This window comes from Apteryx rowi, unplaced genomic scaffold (assembly GCF_003343035.1).
Source record: "Apteryx rowi isolate R43461 unplaced genomic scaffold, aptRow1 scaffold_25, whole genome shotgun sequence".
NCBI lineage: Eukaryota > Metazoa > Chordata > Aves > Apterygiformes > Apterygidae > Apteryx > Apteryx rowi.
Window position 1 is genome coordinate 2,634,095 of NW_020448863.1, and position 23,268 is coordinate 2,657,362.

Consider the following 23,268-nt stretch of genomic DNA (forward strand, 5'->3'; position numbering starts at 1 on the left):
ACAGGGAAATAAAAAACAAGAACTCTGCTATTCTGATATGCATGAGAACAAATATCCAAAAAAAAAAAAGTAAGAAAGCAAGATGATGTATTAGGAGCTGAAGAGTGAGGAGAGGTATATTTCTAAAATGTTGGGGAGAAAAAAAAAAGGGGGGGAAGGCAGAGTTAATTTGAAGATGTACCGGAAAATAAATGAGCTTGTGGTTTTAATTCAAAATCATCCAAGCAGAGTCTTTTGCATGAAAGAAGCTAGTGATCAGGCTCAGTTTACTTGAAACATCAACAATGGCTGCATCCTGCTGTTTCAGAGTTTGTGCTGATATATGCTCATCGCCTTTGACACTGCGCCATTGCATTTGGATGTTGCCGGTACCGTAACCACATTTTCACTACGGTTTTCTTCTCCTTTTGAGAAGTTCTCAAAACATCCAAGTTTTGAATTCTGGTCTTTTAGAACCATACTTTTCTGCCGAAGGAAGATCTGATCCTGTAGTTTCTGTTCTGTGAACATAATATTAGATTTTTGGCTGTTGTAATTAACATACAAACTACTGAAAAAAAAGGCTTATAAGTTTGACAGATACCAAACAAGAATAAGAGACTAGGTTCTGAGTTTTGACTGTGTGTCTTTGGGTAACCCGCTAAACTTTCTGCTTAACAGCTGCTAGTTAGGGTGCAAAGCAGGATAGTAATGAGAAGTCCTCTTTGAGATCTACAAATGAATTATGCAATATTCTTTGCAGGAATAGGACATGGTGTCTTGATAGCAAGTTCCTCTGTCACCTTGCAAAGTCTGTTCTGGTGGAGGCTTGGTCTGTTCCAGCCTGGAGTCTTTCCCTCAATAACTTAGTCATGCACAATGAATCTTTCTCAGTTACCTGCTTCAAAAGGTCAATGAAAATTTATGCACAAAACATGTAGGGAATATTCACCATGCATTTTTTTGCACAATGTATTTTTCCTAGACTTGATTTTACAGTGTTTTTTCCTGCATGAAAACTTGTTGTAGAAAATGCAAGAAAATGGAGATGATAAATTTTTGGTTGAGAGCACAGAGTTCATAATAAGTATGTTTTTTAGTTTTCTAATGAGAAGAGAAAAATTCTAAAATATTTTTAACATTTTATTGAAAGACTCTTGCAGTGACTTTCTTATTTGCGGGTTTAAAAAATTGTCGGAATGAAACCATTTGCCACTGGAATTCTGAAAAATTCTCTTCTCAGAAAAAAAAAGTTTCTACAATATGTATCAGGATTATCAGCCAAGCTGCTGTGGACATATTACTATATTTTAAAATGCAAACTTTAAAATGAATGGGGGATAGCACATTCCATGCCTATTTTATATTCAATTTTCTTTTTTTTCTTAAAAAAAAAAAAAAAAGTTACTTCAGTCAGAAAGCAACCTGAAAGGCAGAAGTGAGGGGAAAATAGGGATAAAGTTGAGTTCGGTGAATTGGAAGTTGTTGGGTGACCTTAACCATAGGATTACTTGTCGCTGGTATAATAATAGACAACTGCACAGAAACATTGCACAGTTTATAATCATGGTAAGTTTAGTCTATATTAATGGAGCTGACTTATTCACCAAAACTTTTTGTGAATAACATAACTTATTTTTAGCATATGTGCATTTGAAAAGATGGCTGATTGATATGATCTTAGAAAGTAATAATTAACAGATTATTACATCTCACTGTGAGTGACAGCTGAGGGCACATTTCATGCACATATTTTTATTGATTAGCAGATTAGAGGGTGTTTTTTTTTTTTTTTGAATGTAAAATTACTTCAGTAAATAATTCCAAGTCAGGCTGTAAATGACTCAAAGATATTGCCAAGTGAAGTCTGTTTTTAGTGGTATGTGTAGAAACAAGTCGGGCTTGCAGTTCCCAGTGGGACAGAGTGTGGGAGTCTGCCACCCTTACTCATGTTGAGTAATACCTTATTACACAAGTAATCCTGTCAAAATGAACAAAGTTGTTTTTTTAGAGAGGTACTAGTTATTCAGTGTAAGTAAATATGAATGAATTTGGGGCCAAACTGGAGAGAGTCGCTAATATTAATTAGCACCTTTTGATTGGCCTCTTTGTAGAGAGATCATAGCTTCAGTAAAGCTGGGAATATGAACTCCTAGACATGCTCAGAGATGAGGCAGATATGTGGCTGAGAGTTTGGAGAAGCTTGCATTTGTGTGTGTGTGACTCTATGTGTACAAGCATATGTATGTATAAGTATATATAAATATATATATATGCTCATATATAATACTGCTGCTGTCTGTAATCATGTATTTTCTGTGGAAAAGCAGAATCTACAGGATTTCCAGTGTGTACTTTCATTAAAGAAAAATGTTGCTGCAGATCAAAGGAAGAGTCAGACTGAAATCCCACTGAAGTTCACGGGAGTAGTTTGTAGCGCTGGGTTGGAGTCCGGCCCCATGGGAGAGCAACTTCACTGTTCTTTCATTAGTTTGCGTTATCCTCCCCGCTGCTGCTGCAGGGCCAGATCCGGTAGTCGTGTCTGCATGTCCGTCCTCGCGCATCTGTTCAGCATGCATCTCCTCACCCATCTCCCGCGTGCGGGGCTGAGCGATTTAAACTCTGCCCGTGAGAAAGCCTGAGTTTGTAGCTGCCAGAGAAACTCAAGAGGTGAGCGTTTTCATGCCGATTCAGAAGCTGGCTATACAACTGCAGTGAGGCTCTGTCACGCCTGGTTATGGTGCAAAAACAACAATGCCTCTCTTGAGAAGGGAAAAAACAAAGTATTGCACAGTCAAAATTTTGACATACAATTTAAATCATCTCTCTGCGTCCTGTGGACTTGGAGCTGTCAAAAAGGCAAAGCCTGTGTTTGAATGGAAAAGCTTTTTATTTCTTTAAAAAGTGTACCAACTATAATTATCCATAACTATGCAGGCCTATTTTAATGCTGTTTTATAATTACAGGTCTTAATGCTAGATTATACAAAGTCATTTATAAATAGTCAGAACAGAAGGACTTTGGGAATTTTTAACCTGTAGCTTGCTGTAGGTTGTGGCAGCTGATGGGATTTTGCCTGTATATATATAGTGTTAGCTCTGTAATGATTGATGAATCCCTTAATTAACTCCCAACAAGTTAAGATTTATGGCCTCATATCTTTTTCTCCTGACACATCTGTGTTTGTCACTTTTAAAGACATGGATAAGCCATTTCTCCAAAAGCTTTTGTGGATATTTGAAATGTTTCTGAGGTATTTTGCTTAATGTAACAAGATTAGGATTTTATGACATAAAATTTATGAAATTTTATGGCATAAGCAATCAAATTGGAATGGATGCTGGTTGTGTGCTAGAGGGCACTATCTCCTTGAATACTGGATACTGGTTTAGATTTATTTTGGGTATGCAATCATGCATCGAATGAACCAAAACCAATGAACAAATGGAAATCTAGTGGGGACTCTTAAATGAGGTTCTGTTAAAAATAATGAAAAAAAACAGACCTGTGGAAAGATCACTTTTCTGAGGCACTAAACTCATGGAAAAAAAATAAACTAGTGTCATTTGGTAGCCTGAAATTATTTGGGTGGAACCAATATTTTTATATGGTGTGAGGAAACAATTTATGCAGATGCAGCGTAGGTTGTGGAAAAGGCAGCCGTTCAGCAGTCAGTGGCAAAGGCAGGGATCGGTGGGCCCAGGGTAGCGCTTTAAGCCCACAGAGGGTCTCCTGGAAGTTGAGGGGGTGTAAAGGAACGTGTGGAGCCGAAGACAGGAAGCTTTTAGTGGGAGAGGAATCACATCAAGTATTTGCAGGACAAGAGGGAGTTTGAAGAATGCAATTTGACTGCCCTGAAAAACCATACCTACTACCAGAACCTGTGTTTATTTAATAGAAGAAATATATTTTTAATTGTGTAATTTTTTCCCCACATTTTCTGCATATTAAGGAGCACTTCCTAAAACAGGAGAGTACCCTTACAAGAAATAGGGTGGTATTGGAATTCCTCCCTAGAACTAAGTCTTCAGTTTCATCCTGACCTTTTGATAAAAATCAAGTTTGGGTACTTGTTTCACAACTCAGATGTGTCTGTGCAGAGCTGGGTACTGGCTGCATTCTACTGCAGCTGAACTTGGTAGTTTTAGGTTGTCTAAAAAATTAATACTTAGATCTTGAGTTGATATTCAGCAGAATGGATTATTGACAGTTAAAAATTCAACTCTTCTTGCAGGTATTAAATTGTAAGAGATTCCAGCTGCAGAGGCACTGTTTTAGCTTCAGAGTCTGGTGCACTGTGTAGCAACTTTTCTGTGAGCTGTCTTGACTTTTTTTTTTTTTTAATCTTATCCATAAGTTGATGTTTGAGGAAGCTGACATTTCCTCTCTGATAGTAAACCTTTTCCTTCACAGTGGTGCAATTGAAAACCCTTCATAGTTTCAGATCGTTTAAGGAAAAGATATTCAAGTCATGTAAATTGTAAACTGTTGTGTTATGACTGAGGGTAGTTCCAAGATGTTTGCAGTCCTCTGTGAAGATGGAATAATGTGAGTCCCTCGCTTTTTAAAAATTAGACCTAGATCTGTTGAAAAGAGCTCAGTTTCAGAGAACATGGTGACTCAGAATCTAGCTGTTTCCTTTCATTTATTGTTTGTAACAGGAACTCAACTTTACTTGCATCTCAGATATGGAATCTCAGTTAATACTGAGTTTCGTTAACATTAGCTCAGGAAAATGAAGATGTGTGAAAAGAAGAGCATTCAAGGATATGGAGTGTGGGAGCATTTAAAATTCAGAGGAAGGACCAGTAAAACTGTAGAAATAATGAAAGACTAACTGTGAATGGATTTACCTTGTATCGTGTTGTTTTCTGCTTGTGAACCTATCAAAGTAATTTGCTGCTATAGGCTTTGGTACTTTCAGTCCTTTTTGGAGGCTATTTCAGGTTGAAGTAGATTTGATTTTTTTTTTTTTTTTTAATCTTGCATTTTCTTTTGGAAATTTTCCAGATGTTCATAAGGAGTAAGTCTTCTGTGAAACTGTGATGTTTGTGTTTGATGTTAAAGGTGGTGGTGAGATTTACCTGAAAGCAAAGTGCAATCATCTTCTGAGCTCTGTGACCCTTCCCTAGGGTTGTGCAGCCACTTCTCCGAATGTCCTAGTCACTTGAAAGAGTAATGCAGACTAGAAGAGTAACTTAGTCCTCTTAGCCACCTTAGTCATTTCTTAGCCCTCTAGCATTATGATGGGCACACGGCTTGCAATTTGAGCTGGATCTCATAAGAGCTGTGTGAGGTAGGAAGAAGGTTCTTCTCCTTCCCTAGTTTCACTATGGCCCACAGTCTAGCCCACAGGTTTTAGTTTTGGATCAAAAATATGATAATCTCTCTTGCTAGTATATAGAGGTGGTCACCTCTATTGCCTTCCTTGCCTGTTTTTTATAAATTCCCTGCAGAAAATGATATCATCCCTTTTGGGAACAGCGACAAGCAGAAGGTGATGATGTTTTGCAGCATGCTAACTGAACACTATAGTGGAAACCATATATTCACAGATAAAGTTTAGCAGAAGAGCTTTACTTCGAAATGATAGTTGAACTCTCCTTGCGAAGTAATGTGACAGAATCTGTGGTTATTCTGAATTAACATCAGTGGGAGTTTTTCACACAACTTGAGTATAGAGTATACAATACAAATCTTCATTACAGAGGAAGGCATCCTCTCTCTATATTATATTGTCAAAGTGAATTGTAGTGGAGAATTTTGTAGGTGGTTTACAGTGTTTTCAGTCATCTTGTCAAATATAAATGTCCTGAAGCATAGAGCCTTACTGTGGAAAACCTGACTAATGATTTTGTGTCCCTCCCTTTTTGTTTGCCAAAATTGAGACAACCACTTAGTGCTGATTTTCAGAAAGAGAGATTTTCTAAAAAGCAAGCTTCTATTAAGGCAGCCCTGAAACAAGTAACCAAAATGTTACACTCAGAATGAATAGAAAATGTATACCTTGGTGTGATGTATGTATATCAGTGCAGAATATGAATAATTCACATTAACTTAAGGACAGAGTTAGATAGTTTCTGCAGAAGAAAAGCTTGGGTTCTGTTACATCAAGCATAGCTGTAAAATTCTGAATTCAGTGGGCTAATAGAAAACTGCCAGTTAGAATCTATCTGGTGATCTTGGTCTTTATACATATGCTTCTCTGCAGACACGTAGGTGGGAAAGCCTAAAAAACAGAATTCAGGTAGGATGTATGAAGTGTTAGTCTGTTGGACTGAGTCAAACATTAATAGCAAATACAGATTGCTTCTCTATGTACAGACAATAGGTAGTGTTCAGAAGAACAGGCGATGTGCAACTGAGTATTGGTTCTGGTAGGCTTCTTTTTTTTGATTGAGGTTTTTTTTTTTTTTTTAATATAATCTAACTTGGCTCAGGAGGCAAAGCTCAAAATGAGATCATTAGAAACAAAATAAGTTCTAACAAAGGGCTGTTTAAAGTCACTGTTTGTTTTCAGACCCAGTTGACTGCCACTAAGAACCATTTCGTGCTCAATATGCCAAATCGCATGGACATGCTCCACCTCACAGCAGCCCCACACATGGTTCAAGAGGCTGCTGGGCTTTTGAAACGCAGTCCTTTAACTGTGAAGTGGAAAATCAAAATGGGGTAATTAGAATCATAAATGCTAGATTTTTGAGGAGGAGCAGTATTACTTCAGCCTCTCTTTTCAACTTTTATGTACAATAGTCTTCAGTTTCCTTGTTCATAACTTCTTATTTTCCGTTGAATATTTTTCTTTTTTATTTTTCTTCTTTTGACTATGTCTATAGGGTTTCTTACTTTTCATTCCACTCCTTGTAACAGATGCTCCTGCTTAGCACGGTGGCCCATTATGCCTTCCATGCACATATCCTGATTTTCATGAACAATGCTGTTGTAATTAATCCCCAGAGTCCCCAACATTTTAGTATTTAGCTGGACCTTTGTATTCTGAAGACCAAACTGAAGTGTTCTGAGTTCATACTGTGTTGTAAGATTTTTTATTGTGACCGTCTTGGATGAAAACTGACCTTTCCAATGACATAAGGATTCTTTCAGTCTTTCTGTAAGGTGATGTACAGATATTGTCAGAACAGTATTATCAGGCAATCTCAAAAAATTTGGAAAGTGGGCCCAAATTTTGCATAAAGATTTGTGCATGATTTTACATTACATGCCCTATGTGTGTTCCTTGTGTATCCTGTTTCATATAGATGTATTTTATATTTACATGTTTTTTTCCCTGATATGGCTATAGGTAGGAAATATAGACTATCTTGACAGCAAGTCTTCAGTCAGTCATTACAACCTTGAATTTATGCTGTCAAAAAGCTTTGATTATTAATGTCCAAATGTTTAATTGCTTAACTATCACAGATCTGTGAACCTTAAAAGATTATTGCAATGTAACTATAATGTTCTATCATTCACATAGGTGAAGTTTTATAAACACAGACATTTTGTCTTGACAACAAGCTTTTTTATTTTATGTTATTTTATTAGATACTATTAAATACATGCAGATGATTATTCCTTAAAAGCTGAGTTGACAATAGCTTGCATCGGGAGACATTCTGTCTTCTACAATCTCTTGCAAATACAAAACTAGATGGATATATTTTTAAAGGAATTGCATTTCATTATACAGTTGTCTTAGGTGAATTTTCATGTTTAAGAAGCCAGAATACAAGAGAGTGCTATATTAGTGTATTATTCTCACAACAAACAAGCCACTGTTCTGTTGCTACCTGCTTGGCCATTGTTCCCAATTGTGTATGCTTTGCAGTGGTATTTGGATGGTTTCCTGCTCTCTGCCAGCACAAAAAAGGCATTTCTGTTACAATGGCCCCTAACCACACAATGACGGCATTAAGGATTTATTTGGAGGTTTCATTATTTTCTCCTCTTTTGTTCCTTCCAGGATGTCTTCCAAGCGACCAGCCTCTCCGTATGGGGAAGCAGATGGAGAGGTAGCCATGGTGACAAGCAGACAGAAAGTGGGAGAAGAGGAGAGTGACGGGCTCCCAGCCTTTCACCTTCCCTTGCATGTGAGTTTTCCCAACAAGCCTCACTCTGAGGAATTTCAGCCAGTTTCTCTGCTGACGCAAGAGAACTGTGGCCATAGGACTCCCACTTCTCAGCACAACACAATGGTAGGTTTGCTAATGGTCTATTGTGCTTACATCCATTCTTTCAGTTCTGCCTCTACAGTAGTTTGGCATCCAGATCTGTACTTTATGGAGTATACAATGCATAGTTACACGTACAGAACATGCTACAATAATGTGAAAGCTTTGACCTAGCTGGACTGCCTTCACCCTCCACTACAAATGCTAAATCACTTATGGTGCAAATTCCCCTTTTCCTCACCTTTGCCTGCTGGCATTTAGGGTGCTAAAACTTTTTAGTTACAGTGATGTAAATTTGAAGTGTATGTATTCAGCAAGCAGTAAATGGTTTTGGAACACTGCAAGTGAGAGTCATGTTTGGCGTGGTGTCTGAAGTATCACCCCAATGCCAAGTTTGTGCAATAGTAAAGCACACAAGTCTGCCTGAAAGGTATAAAAAGCAACTTTGCATTTTGCTGTTTTTAAAAATTCAACTCTGATGTGTATTTTACATGCCACAGATACTTAAGAGAAAATTTACTATGTTTACAGAATTATATCAGCCTACTACTTTTTCACTTGTGAATTACCACCTCTTTATGCACTTTACAAATGATAGTGTGCACTTAATTCACTTATTTAGCAGCCCACTGATAGTCCAGAACTGGCTTTGTATAAAAACAGACAGACAACAAGAACAAGAAAACAATGCAGTGTTCCTCACTAGTACTGTAGTGTCACTGCTGTAAAGTGCAATGTTTGAACATTTAATGTAGAGTACTGTGATACATTTTTATAAAGGTTGAAAGGTGCAGGAAAAGCCATTGAAACCCCAGGACTTAGGCACCTTGGCAAAGCTGTCTATTGTGAACATGCTTGCACAGTTCTTGGACGTGTACAAATTGACTGTAACTTTTCTGTTAGTCCCCCATTTTGACAAGGGCACTGACAGTTTCACTCTAAGTGAAGATAATGAATGGACCTGTGTATTTGAAGGCTTTTAAAAAGGAATCCCGAAATAGGTGATAGTTTATTCTCATAAAAGCCTGCAACAACTCCATAGTGCTATTTAAGCCCTTACAGCTCATTACGCATATGTAACAAGCTCTGTATAAAAAGCCTTAGGGATTATTATTTCTCATTGGACAAAGTCACTGGATATTCACTGAAGCTGCTTTCCTAGACAAAGTGACTCACTCATCCCATTCCTTCCCCCCCTGCCCCTTGTTGCTCTAATGCTTAAGTTCATGCAGTGATTTGGAATATTTAATTTTATTTTGAGCTATTGCAACTTTAAATGAAGAAAGAACCCTCTTGCAAAGATTACTTATGGGCAGGGTTGTCATTATCATCTTTTTCTAACTGGTTTGCCTCTGATCCCTTATTATGCATTTTATGCAGTTCCACTAAATGGGATGTTAGGTTGTTACTGGTGTATGAGCTTTGCTGTGTTTTGGCCTGTCTTAAGAGAGCATATTAAAGAAAAGGGGCTGTTCCTTAGGACATGTAAGTTGACAGTCAAACTTTTGATGACTCCATCTGTAGAACTAGACCCTAATGAAAGAAAAACTCATTGTCTTCTAAGGAGCCCAGCAGAAATATTCTAACTGCACCTCACTGAAACATTTGACTGCTCTTTAACTGATTTTAACAAGCTTTTCTATTCATTTATAGGTTTTAAGACCAAGAAATTTAGCTGATCATCTAGTGTGACTTCCTGCTATATAGACTGTATTTAATCTGATATCAAAACAGTGTATGATGTCTCTTAATAATACAAGGTATTGTATGTCTTAGGCAATTTCATTGTCATAATGAGATACTGTAGGTTGATTTGAAGCATTTTTTGGGGGTTGTGGGGACAGGTTTTGGTTTCATATATACATAAAAAATTGCCAGTTTGAATGCATGTGACATTTTGGTAATATTTCTCTTTTAGTGAAGAGCGTCGTGTAAAAATGATCATCCAGGTAGGTCAGAAAGGATATAGTCTGTATGTTTCCAGACAGAAGGAAGTGATTGTATAAGTGAGCAAAATACACGTAATCCCTCCCTCTGTTCTTGTGGTATATAGTTGTATCTTAAAAGAAGGAACTGTCTGAATCTAGAGGTTGGATAACTTTTAGATGGCTTTGTGTGATTATTATTTACAAAAGTAATTCCCAAAGAATATTTTCACCTTGGTAGCATCACAGAAGTCATTTTTATACTGTTTGAACTGACATTCTGTGATGTTTTACTGTCTCTGGAAAGCCAGTCCAGGTGTATGCAGATGCACACACAACCACACAGTGCAGTCCAATACAGTTTTATTGACAAAGCTCCAGCAGTGTGCTTCACACTTGTTAATAGCTTGTCAGCTGTACTGCACCTACTGACTGAGTCTCCAAGTGACTGTGGAGTTCTCAGTTTGCAGCCATATGCTGTCCTTAGCAGGGTATACCTTTTCAGATCTCTTCAGTGTCCAATAAGACACGATCAGATATGCAGCTAGCTGGAAATCATGCAGTGCATCACTCGACTGAACACTTCTAAACCAGACCGCTCCGTGCACGTTTTGTTGGCTAAGACGTTTCTCCCAAATGATTTTTAGATGGACCTTTAGATCCACCGAGATTTTTCCATGTAGGCTACATATATAACTCCCGTTGGGCTTAGAGAGTGAACCCAGCAGAAGAAAATCACAGCCAAGGAAGGGGTCTGGGAAAGGTGTGGAGTTACACAGCTTTGTCTCTTTGGTAGGCTACATGGTTGAATTCCTCTTGCCACCACAGCCGTCCCCGTCTCCTCATACTCTGCCTCAACACTGGATTGCAAAGAGACAGCTAGGAAAACAGTTTCAGCCTTGAGAATCAATTTCTTGGCCTCCTTTTTCTAGCTGCTAACTGGCCCTCTGTTTCATGGGTTACTTCCAGCTGTGCTTCCTTTTACAAGTCCTGCCAGCTGGGACATCCTAGGAGCCTTAGGCTAAAGGGCTAATTGCAGCAGAATAACAACTCAACAATTCGCGAAACTTAGATTTTCCAAAATTTCCCCTGTTCCTGTAGCCCAGGTTGTAACAGCTCCTGTCTTTGACAGCCAGTTTAGAGCCAAAGCTCTTAATACTGGGAAAGTTCTTTCTATAAAGGAGGGCAAAAGCCAAGAAAGAGGTCTTTAAACCTAACCATATCAGCAAAAAAGCTGCAAAACCACACCTTCCATCTTTCCATCAAAGCGAACAGTGTATTTCTGAGGCTGCTGGAACTGCAACCAGAAAGAGGTCTTTCAAAGGCAGGGGCAACTGTATCCCAAACTCCCTTCCTGTTGAAAAAGAAACTAGATACTTATTCTAAGTAGGAGAGTATTTCTTTTCTTACTAGTGGAAGAGCTAATTTATCAGATTTAAACCAAAAACTTGGAAGAAAGTATAAGACACATAATTTGCCCTACAATATATATGAGTGTCCCCTTAGAATGTTAATAGCAGGCCATAAGCTTAGCTGGGAAACACTTGAGGATTATAGTATCAATTAATACCTTTTTGAAGAAACTTATTAAGGCTGCAGTATTTTCAGGGATAGTTATAGTAAAGAGATTAGCAGAGATAGTTGTTAGTTCATCTAAGTTCTGAGGGTTTATTTTATTTATTTGTTTTTGCCCGCCTTGTGCTTTGTGCTTTCACCACCTCTCAAGAGTGCTGATGTCACCGGCAGTGTCTGTGCACTGATTTCTGAACATAAGAGATGGGAAGGCTAAAAGCATAGTAGTTGATTAATGTATGTTGTGGACATGGTATACTGTGGTTAACTTTGACCATTTTTAATAACGATAGAATACCATTCAAATGCCAGATGAGGTAGAAAAGGCAAGTTCTGACCAAAAGATTGTATTGGTAAAGTGTTGTTGTGTCATTGTCTTTTCATATTCCAAACTGACCGCATTTGCTAGCCCACATTTGGCCTATACTTTCAGTGGGATTTAGTATTCATTTTCAGCTGTGCTTTAAATTGATATGAAATATTTTAGTGCACTGTTAAATAGCCTTGTTGCTTCTCACTAAAAATTGCTGCATTTCTGTGGTGCATGAAGTCATTCCTCTGTAACTTGGGAAGTATATTAAAAATTTTTGGTCATATTAAGAACAACAGTAGTACTGCTCAAAGAGCATACCTACACATTATTTCATGCCTTTCCTCCACTTGCCCAAAATAAAAAGTTGTTTAATGCTACATTTGAATTTAATCTTCACGTACATCCTGATCTACACTTCACCAGTTGGTCTGGGGTCATCAACATGTGAATATTATCAGATCAGAACAACGTGCAGCTAGAGCACTTAGCTACTGCTCAGAAGTTGTGAAGAGAATGGAAATCTGAATGTGTATAGCTTTTTAAAAAGTCAAAATAGGACTCTAATTATACTGAGCAAAAGAATGCCTATTAAAAAAAAAAACACAGTGGTTTTAGAGAAATTTTAATTTCCAGTGTACCTTTGTGCATCAAGCTTAGGATAAGTTATTGTGATGGTACAATGCACAGTGTTGTGAACACCAGTGCCGTTATTGTGCCAGCTCTAATAATGAGAATTTCATTGTTTGGGGAGAGCAGTCTCCTACACTCTAGACAAAAGTGTAATTACTTTTGAACGATGTGGAATGTGCTCAGTTTAATAGCACGGAGAATAGATTCACAGAGATTCAGATAAAGCTAGCTTGGAAGCCATATGTGCAATGTGGCAGTATGAAATTGTTAGCAGGCACCATAATTACACACACGCACACACACACAAGCACACATACACAGAGAGTTTCACAGTTTAAACTGTAAACTGTTGTTTTTGTAAGAGACAGGCTTATCTGAACAAGACTAGTTCAATTAAAACAAAGCAGAAATGGTGATAAGTTTGCATTTGTCTTTTTTTGTTGTTCTTTCCGTCTTCTCTTCATGGTAAATTGATATTTATAAGATGATGAAATTGCATTGTTACAAACATTGCATTATAAATGTCATCACAAAAGTAGCACATGAAAGCTGTTTCCACAGATATAATTTCAGGCTTGTATCACAGTTTGATCTTTTCAATCTTTACACTTGTACCATATCAGAGAATGACTGTGAGGGCTATTAGGAAAGGGAACAAATAAAGAAGAATCAGCCAAGACCCGTCAAACAGCTGCAGAAGTTGCCTGTTGCATCATTTTGTCCTGACTCTAGAAAACTCTGTACAGTCCATGGGAACCAGTAGTGAGGGAGCCAGAAAAACCTTGGATGCATTTGGTATCTGCATGAGAAAATATCTTACATTTAAGTTATTAGAACCTGCCTGTCCTCCTTGTCATGATTTGACATGACAGGCTCTCCATCCTGTCCTATCTATTTCTGTAAGTAATGCCTATATTATTTAACATTTACTTGCAAACTGCTTGTCATACTCATCCTATGGAGGGCAGGTAAACCAATTAAATATTTTCATTCTTCAGATGAGGCAGAGGTTAAAGCCATAGTGCAATTCAGAGGTAATCCGTTAGTTTGGGCAAGTTCCCTTGGTTTGTTGTACCAGTCTGTTAATACGGTGAGTTTTGATTACTTGTGGCCATGGAAAGCAAGGGTGGATATATTATTCCTCTGGCTGAAGTAAATGGCCAGAAAGGCTAGCTGAAGTCTGAAATGGCCCATCGGTGTTTTGATCAGACTCTAAAAGGTCCAAAGGTTTGTTAGAGGACAATAAATAAGAAATGAAGTAGGAAATCACCTCTCTTTTTTTCTAAGCAGGAGAGTTAGAACTACATTTAAAACAATAAATGTACAAATCAAAACCAGCTTTATCATTTATAAACTGCATGAAATACAGGGTGCAGATGACTGTAGTTTTTAAAGGCCAGGAAGAGAAGTGGAAACAGCAGTTGTTTGTTTTTGCTGAAGATCATCTTACTGTGAAGCAGTCACGTTTCTAATGGATTCATTTGAATGCAGTTAAGCAGAAAATAGTCAACAGAAAAGTAAACACCTTTGTTTTATAGAAGTGCTGGGAACTGTATGTATCCATTGTTTGCAAATGATTATATGCCTAGGAATCAATTCATTGACTTCATACTGGAAAATATCTTCCTCTAATCTTCTTGCATAAATACTAGCAAAATCTAATTCACGTGAATAACTGAAAAATTACACAGAAAAAAAACAGGTAAAATCATACAACCTGCAGTCCTTAGGAATATTTGTACCAGATGTTCTCTCTTCTGATGAAATAAAAAGAACTATTAACTGCCCTTTCAAAGAAATACTTAAAATAAAAAACTTGGTCATCTTTCTAAGCAAAGTGGTCTGCCCCAGGACCTCCACAGTGGACATGGTGGCCTCATTCCAAATTGATATCTCAATCCAGACTGCCTTTAGGAAGTAGCTCTGTTCAGGATTACAGACATTTACTGAGATGTGCTAGGCAGTTTCACTGAGGCTTGTACGTTTCTTCCTGGCAAGAGTGCATTGGCTTCAGATCTGCCCAGCCAGCCTAGTGGTACATGCAGCTTTTGTGGCTGGGAACTGCAGCAGCATGCCTGCAGCAGTACGCTGCAGCTGGCACCCAGAAGACAGAAACGACGATGAGAACAAGGAGGTCTTCCAGAGGGAGGTGGGATGTATCACAGGTGTGGAACATTAGTAAGGTCAAGACAAAATTTTGGAGCTACCAGTTGAGGAGTGCTGCTGAAGATGAAGACTAGGGTACGCAGAAAGCCTCTGCAGGACTGCAAGATTTGTTTAAATGTGACAATGTAGAGAGACTGTATTTCAGTGTTCTTCCTTCTGCTTTTGTTTTCAACAGTTGATCCCCAGCTGTGACGTAACCTAGGTAGGATCTATGGTATTTCCATTCTACCAGAACTCAAACAATAGCTGAGGACTTTGTACAGTTTTTCCTGTCCAGATCCATCACCTGTGGCACTCTGCCCAAATTTATACTGTCTTTGTTTTTTCTCTGTTGAAAATGAGTATCTTCACAGCACTGCAGCGAGACAGAGGTTCTTCTACAAGTACAACACCCAGTTCTTCATGGTTCTGGAAAGAAAAGGCAACAGAAATTTGGTTACTTTTCATGCTTTCCCTTTCAACCAGTGAGATTATCTCCTTTGGCCAAACTTGTTCACTGCTTTTAGGAATTTTGTGGCCTTTGACTGGCTCTGCAACTACTGCCCGATTAGAGTGCCGTTTAGCAGACTTGCATACGTTTATCTGACACATGCATCAAGGCAAGGCACACAGGTATCTAAGTTGATTGTATTTTGCACCATATGTAGTTCTTTTGCCTTTGCACACCACCTTCACTCCCTTTTGCTCCAGTGGTTGCCCATTCATTTTAGAACTTGGAGAACATTTTTGCCCTTGTGCATTCTCTCTGCTCCATGCTCTTTTTATATCTGCCTGATTTCCTGCCAGTAGCTGATGTGGCTTCCTCCCTTCCTTTTCGCTGCGGGTGAGAAAGCCTTCTTCTCTACTTCCAGCTTTACAAGAACAATACTGTTACAATACCACTTTTTATCTACTTTCAGTTACTCTCTGAAAACCTGTTTCTTCCTTACGCCTTTTCTTTCTCTCCTTGTAGTCTTTATATAACTTAGTCATTTTTATTATTTAATCCATTTTAAAGCCTTTTAGTAAATAGCTCATATGAAGACATTACACAGTAAAAGAATGTAGTGCGTTATTTGCTTGTACAGAATGTCAGTAAGCTAAAGATTGTTGTTTTTTGATACGCATCTCTACTTTCAATTGAAGTATTCCAAAACTGAAGTGCACTATGAGGTGTTGGTCACGGTTTCTTGAATTTCAAGGTTGCAAGGAATCTCTGTGCTTATCAACTCTGCCTCTTAGAAGTGCCAGAACCTTCTGCTTCACAATCATGTTTTAGCCTGTGCTCTCCCATTAACGAAGGTTTGTGCCCATAGTTAGGATGTTGCCCATCATAGTGACATTTTTAAGTATTTCTTTGCTTCCTGTCCTTTTAATGGCTCAGCGAAATGCTGCACCGTGTTTTTTGACTTTGTCTCCTTCAAGTATGTCTTCTCAGGTTACACAAATTAAGTTCCATTAGGCTGTGCCTAGGCCAGCATTCCCTCTTTAATTTTTCTCGAGATTGCTAATGCTTTTGCAGGTTCACCAAGAGTAATAATGGTTAAAGTCATAATGAAAATGTGGCTTCAGGCAGCTGCTAGCATTTAAAGTGTCATATCATCCACTCATGTTTTTTTTCTGTCATGGAGCTAGCTACTTTCTCTTGTCTTTAGTATATCAGTGAAATGTCACCTTCTCCACTAGAATCTTGGATTAAATGGATTTATTAATTTTCACTGGAGTTTTATAGCTGGAGAAGAACCTGTGGCAAAACAGAGATTCCAAATTTCAACGAGTGTGTTGAAACAACAAGTTGCTTAAGCGTGTGCATTTAACATAGGTGGGTTAATTCCTAAGACACATGCAGAAACCTAACTGAGGGAGAGGTTTGACATGCTGCAATGTCACTAAACCAACCAATGCTCAAAAGTGTTTCAGAAGAATTAAATGGAGGAAACAAATTTTCTTAAGTAAGAATAGTCCTTTATGACTGGAGTAGCAAGCTTGCCTGAATAGCTTGGCCAGCCTCATTTCCAAATTCATTGTAATACTGTTAAGTTCTTTGTTTCTTTTTACTGTTGATGTACAGTTTGTGTGAACAGATAGGGCATCTTTGCTCTTAGCAAAGGAGAAGTAGCCTCAGTGAATCCTGTGAACTTAGCATCACTGGATTAAAGCAATTGGGCATAACTGAGCAGAGTTTGTGCCCAGTTTAACCAAGTATAATTTTTGCCACAGCACCATAACCAATACTATCCTTATGTATGGAAGGAGCGTCTGCTTCAGCATCCTTTTTTATGTTTTTAAAACTCAGTCCACCATAAGGTAAAAAATGACTATGAAAATTAACTGTTTGTAGTTTGTAAAGGCAACAGGCAAATTATAGATTGTTCAAAACATAGACCAATAAAACCTAACATCAGACTGTTATTATCTTTATCTATATTGTGCCCAGAGCATGGTTTATTTTTACAGAGACAGAAAAAGAAACATTCCTGCCCCAGAATGCTTAGCTTATGACCCTGTTCCTGCAAAATAATCTGGCTGATTGGAACCTAATGCTGATGATAGCAAGAGGGAGGGGAGGAGAGGTCACTGACTATAACTCTTTCTGCACATATCTTTTTGTAGGATTGGAATTTGATGACACAAAATAAGAAATATTATAGCAAAAGGTAAAATACTTCTGACATCTCAAGTCTGAATTACTGCAATAGATTGTATGTGGACCTACACACTAAGTCATATCAGAAGTGGAAGCTTGCATTGCTTATTAATATTGCTACCTAGAAATAGTACAAAATATCTGTGCTTCAGGCCCTGCTTGTTTGGCCTATCAATCTGTGCTGATTTTCAGATTAAATTTAAAGTGTGGGTTTTCATCTATGAAATTGTAAGTGAAACTCCCTGCCTTCTTGAGAAATCATAATTCTTTTCATTTTAAACTGCTGCAGTTATAATCAGGAGAGTTGCTCAAATTTGGATCCTTCTTTTTCAAAGGCAAAAGCATTCTTTGAGGTGAGCATCTAGCTTCCGAGGGTCTGTGGGTCTCCACAAAACACCCGTATACAAATGTTTAGCTTTCTGGGTTTAGAACTCTGTAGGAGAGAGGGTTTGTTTCTTGTCTGATTTTCAATTAAATCTTTGTTTTTATGATATATGACAGCAGTCTGAATAGCAAATTTCTATTGATTATAGGTCTCTTGGACATTTTGGCTTTCTCTTACATACGAAGTAAGTTACTGATGTGGTCGCGAACACATTAAGCAGTGTCATGTCAAGTACAATGTCCCTTTTTAGTAATAAAGGGTGAGGATTCATCGGATTAAATGCTTGCAAAGTATATGTCTAGAGGTAAGCTAGTCAGTCACATTAGGTTCCCTTTATGCTTAATGGAAGTAAATAGGCAATAGCAGGATGTGATTTATTTTGTCCTAATATAGCTTCTAGATAGGTCAGAAGAATCACACCCTAGAAGTGCCTATTTTTCTTCACTGGTTATATCTGGAGTTTAAAGTGATGAGTTCAGCTGTTGATACCTGTAGTATGGACATCTGTAGTTAAATAACTTCAACCAAAAGGGCCTGGAGTGAGAGGTAATTGCCTGGCAAGGAATTTACTTTTTTTTTTTTTTTTTTTTGTAAATAAGTATTTAGTATATGGTACTTAGCTATACTGGGAGTGTAAAGCATTCTGCATCACAGAGCTCAGAACGCTTGACTCACTTGAGTTTGGGTCCTGCATCTGGCTGATGTTAGCAGTGTGAGTCCGTGGTTTATCTTCAATTTTATAAACAGACAGTCTGAAACTACCCTAACCATCTATTTATTCTTAAATTTATACTGTCTTGAAACAGTAATGCAAGTAGAGTGTGAGGGAGAGCAGGTTGATCTTTCATAATAGTTTCCATGTAAAAGAATTATTTAAACTATTTTTAAACCAATTAGACAAATTTTGTTGGAAAACAGTTTTCAGGATTTTATATATCTGCAAGCAGAATTGAAAACAGAGTGATTCAATTCTGCAAAGAATACATCTGTGGTAGATGATGTACTTTTCCTGTTTGCTTGTGGCCAGTGTAAACTTAGCTTTTGGGCAGAGACTGTAACTTCAGCTTTGAAGCTGTCAACAGGAGTATTGGGCAATATTCTGACACAAGGCCACAGTGAATTCCCTGGTTGTCTGTGTGGATAAACCAATTTGACTGAAATCTTACTTTTGTATATTTAGGGCCTGTATCTTTATTTTGCTATGTAAAATACCACAAACTGTCATGGGACTCTGTATTTGTAATTTTATAAATACTAACAGAAATGGTAAGTTTTCCAGTGATCAGTTTACTGAAATTAGACTGCATTCCCAGCTGAGTTGCTGATTTACCATTGACAATTCACTTCTCTTGTCAGTGCCTTAATTTACACACTAGTACAATGGAAATTATACTTGTCTTTCTTCCATGATGGCCTGTGGTTTAATTAGTGTTTCCAAACTGATGGAGATTCACAGGATCACAGAATGGTTGAGGTTGGAAGGCACCTCTGGAGATCACCTAGTGCAACCCCCCTGCTCAAGCAAGGTCACCCAGAGCACGTTGCCCAGGATCGTGTCCAGACGGCTTTCGAATATCTCCAAGGATGGAGATTCCACAGCCTCTGTGGGCAACCTGTTCCAGTGCTCTGTCACCCTCACAGATTTGTGAATGCCCTACAGTGAAGTGGGTGTTCAGATCACCAAAGTTTAGGCACATAAAAGTTAGTTGTCTAGGCTCTTTTCATAGTTTATAGAAAAAGATAACCACCCTCAGAGAACAACCTTTCCAGTCTTAAAATAAGCATCTAAGACAAGAAAGATGAATTACCCCCTGAAAGTGCTTGTCTATTGACTATAGAGGGAGCCTTGATGACTAGTTTAAACTAAATGTCTAATTTGGGGCTAAAATTAGGTGAGAGTATTCCCATTCACAGTACACAGTGGCGTTAAAGAAGTAGCACACGTTACTGTGTACTCATTCTTTTATATTTTTGTAGAAGAAGTAACCATGTTCAAGCTCATCTTTTATTTCTTTTTTCATGAACATTCTAGCAAACAATTGTTTTTTCACCAGCACTGATGATATTAAGTGAGGTGTTAACAACTGGATATTCTGTAAAAACAAACCTTTAGCTGTATATCCAGCTAGCAATGTTAAGATCAAATAATAAACTTTCAATTTAAATATACAGTTTGCACTTTGTTGGTTAGCAATATGTATTGGAGAGCAGAAGCAATCCAACGTGCCTTTAAAAGGTTACTTTGAAAAGATTCAGTTTTGAAAAATGACATTGATTCCAGTGGTTTCCCCCATTTTAAATTTAGTGAATACTTCTCAATTACTATTAGAAACTTTTGTGTTTAATAAAGCATTCATTATTCTTACTATCAGCTATTAATCAATGAATGTCAAAATTTATTTTTGAATTTAATTCAGTAAAGAGAACACAGTGTGTCTAACCTGCTGCGTCAGAAAGGTTTGATTTAGCCTTACTCAGTCATTTTTATAGCTTTACTGGCAAGTCCAAATGCCATAGATAGGCATAGTTGATAGACCTAGCAATATATTAGTTGTGAAACTGTGGTATGTTTCAACCTTATTTTGTAGAAACCTGTCTACTGTGCTTGTCTTAATGCTATTTATTCCCTCACGTATGTTTAATCCAGAATGTGGGTGCATGTGCATGTGCACAGTTTCACATTTTGGCACCCAATTTGTTATGTTGTGTGCTGTGACTTGTATCATGCCTGCAGGCCATAGGAAAATGACACAAATTAGATGTGAAATAGAGAGGAGACATAATTTAAAACTTGCGTGTTCTACAGATGCAGTATGGCATATGAGAGTTGCAACATATTGCAAAGAATCCACCCTATTTCCCCAACAAGAATACCATGTTTTCAGCTGTGCAGTGGCTGGAGACATAGGCAGTTCTCTTGGCTGTCCGCTCTATGTAGCTGTCACTGTGTTTTATTGGAGGCAGTATGCTGACGGCTGCTACCACACAGGCTGTCATCTTCTTCTTCCCATCTAACTACACAGGTCAGCGTTCTCCTGTGCCCTCTTCTGCGATTCTGTAATTATATTTATTTTACACAGACATATGAGTTTCCTTTTTCCTTTTACATATGTTGTTTTGCTTCATGAAGAGAAAACTCCACAGCTTGACAGGGCTTTTTTCTCTTCTCCCCCTTTTTTTTTTTTTTTTTAAAGCACTCCAAATTCTATCCAGCTTTAAACTCTTATGTTTATAACCCTGAATATCTCTAAAATGTCTTTACCTAAAACACTTTATGGTTTTATTACCAGGTTTATGCCAGTAATAATATTCACATCAGCTTTCTTAGGGATAATCTTTAAGCAGAACCTAGCAAGAAAGGCTTTGAAAACTATCATTCCCAGGAACGCAAATCTCGGAACATGAAACATCGGTTTAATCGCCCTCTCTGACAACTTAACACGACAGATTGAAAAATACAAGCCGATATGGAAGTGGGATCAATGGATTATCAAAGTCGTAAACATCTCCTCTTGCAGGGAGGGGGCCGGGCGGGCCGGGGGCGCGCGTAAGCCGGCAAGTTTGCGGAGCTTACCGCCGAGCGGGGCCGCCTGACTGGCAGGCGGCTTGAGAGGGAGCGGGAGAGATTTACATGAGGGAACTCAGGGGGCTTTGTCATGGCAATTGTATAAAGTGATATACAGTGCAAATCGACTCGAGCATGTCCCTGGATAGCAGGCGGTTTACAGCCTCTTCGAGCAGAGATTACTGCTTTATCTTGTCATACTAAATTAACGTGGCAGCACACTGTTAAACAGTGGTGACCTCTTCATCTGTGGAAATTGCTGCCTAGAGGAGAGATGGTATTTAAGACACTCTCTCTTTCTCTCTCTCTCTCTCCCCCCTCTTTTTTCCCCCTCTCTCTCCCTCCCTCCCTCTTCCTCTTTATCTTGTCTTTTTTTCCCCGGTAGGGCCCTGAGGCATTTTGGGGTTAGGTTGTAACATTAAAGACAAAAAGAAAGAAAGAGAGGGGGAGGGGAGAGGCTTTTAACATCAAGGTGACAACAGCTATGTGTTAATTGGGCCTTTGTTGTTTGATTAATAGCCACTTTGGTGGAGAATATTAAGACGGTTGTTTGGACAACTTTCTAAAAATGACATGTCCTTTCAGTAAACTGGGATTAAGCACTGTTCTTTGGTCTGTGCGTTTTAACTCCTTACTGTTATGGCGTTGTGTCTTATGCTCGTGGTTACTGAGGAGCGAGTATGCCGGCAGACTCTCCTAGCACCTTCCTGGGCTGGCACCGCGGGCACAGCGCTTTCAGGTAGCGCTGCCCTGCGCTGGTCGCCGCCATCCTGCCGTTACTGAGGGGCAAGGTGATGGAGAGAGCTCTGAAATGGAGCTGGGCTGTGGCGGTAGGCTCTGTCGGAGGGCTTTTAGAGTTAAGTCGTTCTCCTAGAAGTACTGCTATGGAGAAAAGGGCAATAACCATTTCATTGGGCTGGCAAGGTGATACAGAAAAATAGGATAAATAAATCCCACTTTCCTGGGGTTTTTGTTTGTTTGTTTGTTTGTTTGTTTGTTTGTTTGTTTTTCCCCCTCAGTAAACTGAAGCAATGAAGGAGAGAATGCCAGCTCTTCTTCAGACCGGGATTTCTGTTCCTGATTTACTGTGCAGCAATTCACTATGGGTCTGGTCCAAAGCTCTTTGAAGTTAATATAAAGACTGCTTTGTCTTTAATATGTTTTGGATCAAGGCCCACATCACCTTGGGCAAATTATTGCAAATCAGTGTTATAAAGTGCTCTGGAATTTGCAGGCATGCAAGTCCAAAATACCAATTTTTGCTAGAATTTTTATAAGCAGCTGGGAGTCCAGGTGAAGTCTGGCTGACCAGGGTAGCGTTAGAGACAGCAATACGTACCAAAAATCATGACATTATGGCTGCATCTTTCTTTAGGATAAGGAATCCTTCCCTACATCTTCCTTTGTTGAGTCTTCTAGTATTTAGCAGCTTCTGTTCCTACATGTAGACTATCAATTGACAAGTGAAAACACTTTTATTTCTAAAACTCGGCACCAACTCTGGGATGCCGTAGAAGTTTCACTACTTTAGTCATATGAAGAAGGTCATGGAAATGGAATGATCTAAGATGAAAAAGACTTTATAGATCATCTAGCTTGGAATTTGCCTTGCTGCAGACAATTGTTCCTTACTGTGACTTTTTTGAGCTGCCACCTACACAGATTCATTCAAAATTCTGTGCATTTTGTATTGTACATTTTGTATGTAACATTTGCAGCGGCAAGCTTTTATTCACTTCTCTGAGGTGCCAGCAAAACTTATTACAGGCAGAATATTTGCCATTTGAGATGCAGTGTATCTGTGAACACTGATGTTAACATTGTTTTCTTTGGAGGAATTTTGAAGGCCATCGAGCTAAGCACTTATATTAGAGATACGGAAAAGACGGACTTCCTGATTTAGTATTTTTAGGAATCAATGCGTTTGATAAT

The 23,268-nt window shown here is 38.4% G+C and overlaps 1 protein-coding gene across 1 annotated transcript in view; it reads left to right on the forward strand.

Annotated features, from left to right (window-relative positions):
- The window catches only part of SOX5 (SRY-box 5), a 453,937-nt gene that overhangs the window by 190,489 nt on the left and 240,180 nt on the right, over window positions 1-23,268 (forward strand). The window contains exon 2 of the mRNA XM_026066897.1: window positions 7,947-8,178. Coding sequence (XP_025922682.1) covers window positions 7,948-8,178 — 231 coding nt within the window. The 5' untranslated portion in view covers window position 7,947. The remainder of the gene's footprint in view (window positions 1-7,946; window positions 8,179-23,268) is intronic.